At 44.3% G+C, this 3,394-nt stretch overlaps 1 protein-coding gene across 1 annotated transcript; it reads left to right on the top strand.

The window, feature by feature from the left end:
- The first annotated feature begins 934 nt into the window (after positions 1-934).
- Positions 935-1,925, top strand: LOC115592301 (myosin light chain 4). Its single transcript, XM_030434905.1, has one exon. The coding sequence runs from the start codon at positions 1,034-1,036 to the stop codon at positions 1,640-1,642; it is 609 nt and encodes a 202-aa protein (XP_030290765.1). The 5' UTR covers positions 935-1,033; the 3' UTR covers positions 1,643-1,925.
- The last annotated feature ends 1,469 nt before the right edge of the window (positions 1,926-3,394 follow it).

Below are 3,394 nucleotides of genomic sequence, written 5' to 3'. Positions count from 1 at the left end.
AATTATCTATACGGTACTATAACTGGAAATGCCTTGATCGCTGTAATCAGGCACCTGCAGCAGACAACATACCTATTGTATTATAGTTGATACTGGCACTGGATGTATTTTTAACGTTTATGGGCTCAGCTGGTTGACCTTTAAAGTACATCAGCCCTTTATTAAAGCATTAATTAAGAGTCCCTTTAGGATCTCTGAGAGCCTGCCAGGTTCCCTAAATATGCTCTAACACTCTGAGCCACTCAGCGACAGGATGGAAAATGCCAGCTATCATTTATTGGGGAAATGAGAAATTGCCAAAATCCCCAACGTATCATTGAGCACTGATACTATCCAAACACATCTCTCATAGAGAAAAGCGTTGGCAGACCTTTTGTCTCTTTAAAAAAAACTATAAAGCCATGACATAAATTCTAAGGCAGGTTTAATGCATTCCCCTCAGCCCTATCGTTATTTTCTCAGAAGAGAATTCCCCCTCTCTTATTATATAAATAATACATAATAGCAAGTCCCGGAGTGTGCTCATCAATCCCGGGACCTCTTAGATAAAATAATTAACTATTTGTGATGTTGTTACAACAGTGTCCTGGAAAAAAAAAAAAAAAAAGCATTGTTCCAGAAAGCAGTGATTCCCAGACAGCCAGCAGTTAGCAAAGCAAAGCTATTTTGGTCCCTCTCCCTCATGGGCTGATACACTGGCTGTGCTCTGATCCCTTTGTCCATCAGAGAGACAGAACATTTTCCGCCTAATGCAACTGGACCCTCGCTAATGACAGCAAATAGCCCCGTCGGCTAGATGACAGCAGCTGAGAACAATATTGAATGTTGACATCACTTGCTATGTGAATCTATTTCAGGTTTCTTCCTTTTATAGGTGTGCTGGTGGAAATTGCCATCTTGCTCCCCAGACAAAGCACATATAAAAGCTGTGGGAGAGGATGTGACTCTGTGCTTGGGAATCACCCCGAATCCCCTTCAGTCTCTTGCTTGTTTCGCAGCAAGTGGCAGCTCACCCCCGGAATCCCTTAACAACATGGCACCGAAGAAGATTGAACCCAAGAAACCCGAGCCCAAAAAGCCAGAGCCTAAGAAAGATGCTGCTCCAGCCGCTAAGCCGGCTCCTCCTCCAGAGCCGCTGCCAGAGCCGCCCAAGGAGCCCGCATTTGATCCCAAAAGCATCACCCTTGAGTACAGCGCCGACCAGATTGAGGAGTTCAAGGAGGCCTTCACCTTGTTTGACCGCACACCGACCGGAGAGATGAAGATCACCTACGCCCAGTGCGGGGACGTGATGCGAGCCCTGGGTCAGAACCCCACCAATGCAGATGTGCTCAAAGTGCTGGGCAAGCCGCGGCCGGAGGACATGAGCACTAAAATGGTGGACTTTGAGACCTTTCTGCCAATGTTGCAGCACATCTCCCGTGCAAAAGATCAAGGCAACTTTGAGGATTTTGTGGAGGGGCTCCGGGTTTTCGACAAGGAAGGCAACGGCACCATCATGGGAGCGGAGCTGCGCCACGTGCTGGCGACACTGGGGGAGAGGATGACAGAAGACGAGGTAGACAGGCTGATGGCTGGACAGGAAGACGCCAACGGGTGTATCAACTACGCCTCCTTTGTTAAGCATATTCTCTCTGGGTGAAAAGGGACATTCAGCCATAAGGACTTAATTTACCTCTGTTTTCTCCACTTTCTGGACCTCTGCTTTGTCCATGTAGAGGTGAGCTTGTCACTTAGTCCGTGACAGTCATTACTGTCAAAAAGCAGCAGTTGATGTTCTGTGAAAAAAAAAATAAATGTTGGCCCCAAGACCTTTGATTAGTTCTTTTTAACAAGCACTCTGAATTATAATGGAATGCCTGTGAGATAAGGATATGGACGTCCATAAAGAAAAACTCCATTAATAAAGGAAATATGATTACAAACTGCCTCACAAATGTCATTTCAGTACACCTCGAATTTAAATGTCTTTTCAACTCATCACATCAACTGTGGTAACGTGATTAGGGGAAAAGATTGTTGGGACAGAGAGAGAAAGAAAAAAAAACAAAGAGGACTTGGCTCAGTCTGAAAATAGAGCAGATCTGACTCCATTCTACTTTGAACAAAAGAGTAGTTCGGATGAGCGTGCTTGTCATTGTGCTTGAGGGGCAGCTGCTGCGGATCAAGATATATACTCCCACAATCTGGACACACACTCGTACATGTGCACATACACATCAGTCTCCCTTTTGACAACTACAAGACAGGTGCTCCAAGGGCAGGCCCCCGATCTCTGCTCCAGCGGCTGATGGAACAATTTGTGTTGCCTTTTAAAAGCGACATGTTGTGCTGTTTTGTGTAGTCCTTGGTGAAAAGTGTATGAGGAACTTCGAAGTAGAATTTTAGAGTGGATGTAGCAGAAAGAATATGTTGCTAAGACCTCAAATATAAGAAGGTGGCAATACCTCATGTTGCTTTAGCAGATCATGTGTCTTTAACTTTAATAACAGTGGTTGGGCAACACACAAACATCTGCATCTTCCACACTATATGCAAAGACTTCACAGCTGCATTGAAATAGTTTTGCCCACTAGGGGGGATTACATTACATTTAGAAAAAAAAAAAAAAAAAAGGTCAAGTGTGCTCTTTAGCGCACCATCATTTTTGCACCGAGTGAGGTAGCATACACCCGGCCCCCGCAAGTTCATGCGACAAACACGGCTGACTACGGTTTATTTAAGGGTTTTTTGAGAACTGTTGAAACTCAACCACACGGACCAGTGAGCTGAAAGCGATTGAAAGCTGCAGAGTGGGGTTTTTATTCACTGTGGACTTGACAGGACTGGAAACCCACATCATGAGAAATCCCTTTGTCAACGTCGGAATCAGACGCAAGAAAAATAAAAGCAGGAAAAGGGGGAAAAAAAACAATCTTTAAGGCTGTTTGTGTAGTTTGGAAATTTAACGTTTAAAAGCCACCCTGGGTGCAGCCTCTCTCTTCCTGCACATTGCATTTTCATAGTGCAAACAAATTCCCAGCAGTATTCAAAAACCTGTCTATGGTGCAACGGTGTGCTGTACAATACAACTCAATCATGCAACTGTTCCGTTTCATGTCTCCCATGGACAGATGAACAAAGAACAGTCGGTGGGAGTGCTCCAATTCGGATGACTCATGCCAACTGTCGCATTTTCCCTTTTTCCTGCATCACATTTGTTGATTATTTTGACAACCGAGAATTCACCCGAGAACCAAGCATCGCTTTTTTAATAATGTATAGATTCATTTCAATTATGTAACCATGGTGGGAGGGAGAGTTTGTTTCCTTGTTTTTGTTTTTTTTTTTGCTGTTGTTGTTTTTGCTGTAGACAGGAAAGACGCCGGACTGACAACAACAAGAACATTGCATA

This window comes from Sparus aurata, chromosome 12 (assembly GCF_900880675.1).
Source record: "Sparus aurata chromosome 12, fSpaAur1.1, whole genome shotgun sequence".
Classification (NCBI taxonomy): Eukaryota; Metazoa; Chordata; class Actinopteri; order Spariformes; family Sparidae; genus Sparus; species Sparus aurata.
Note: the sequence above shows the minus strand (reverse complement) of the source record. Positions and strands in the feature narration are given on the sequence as shown.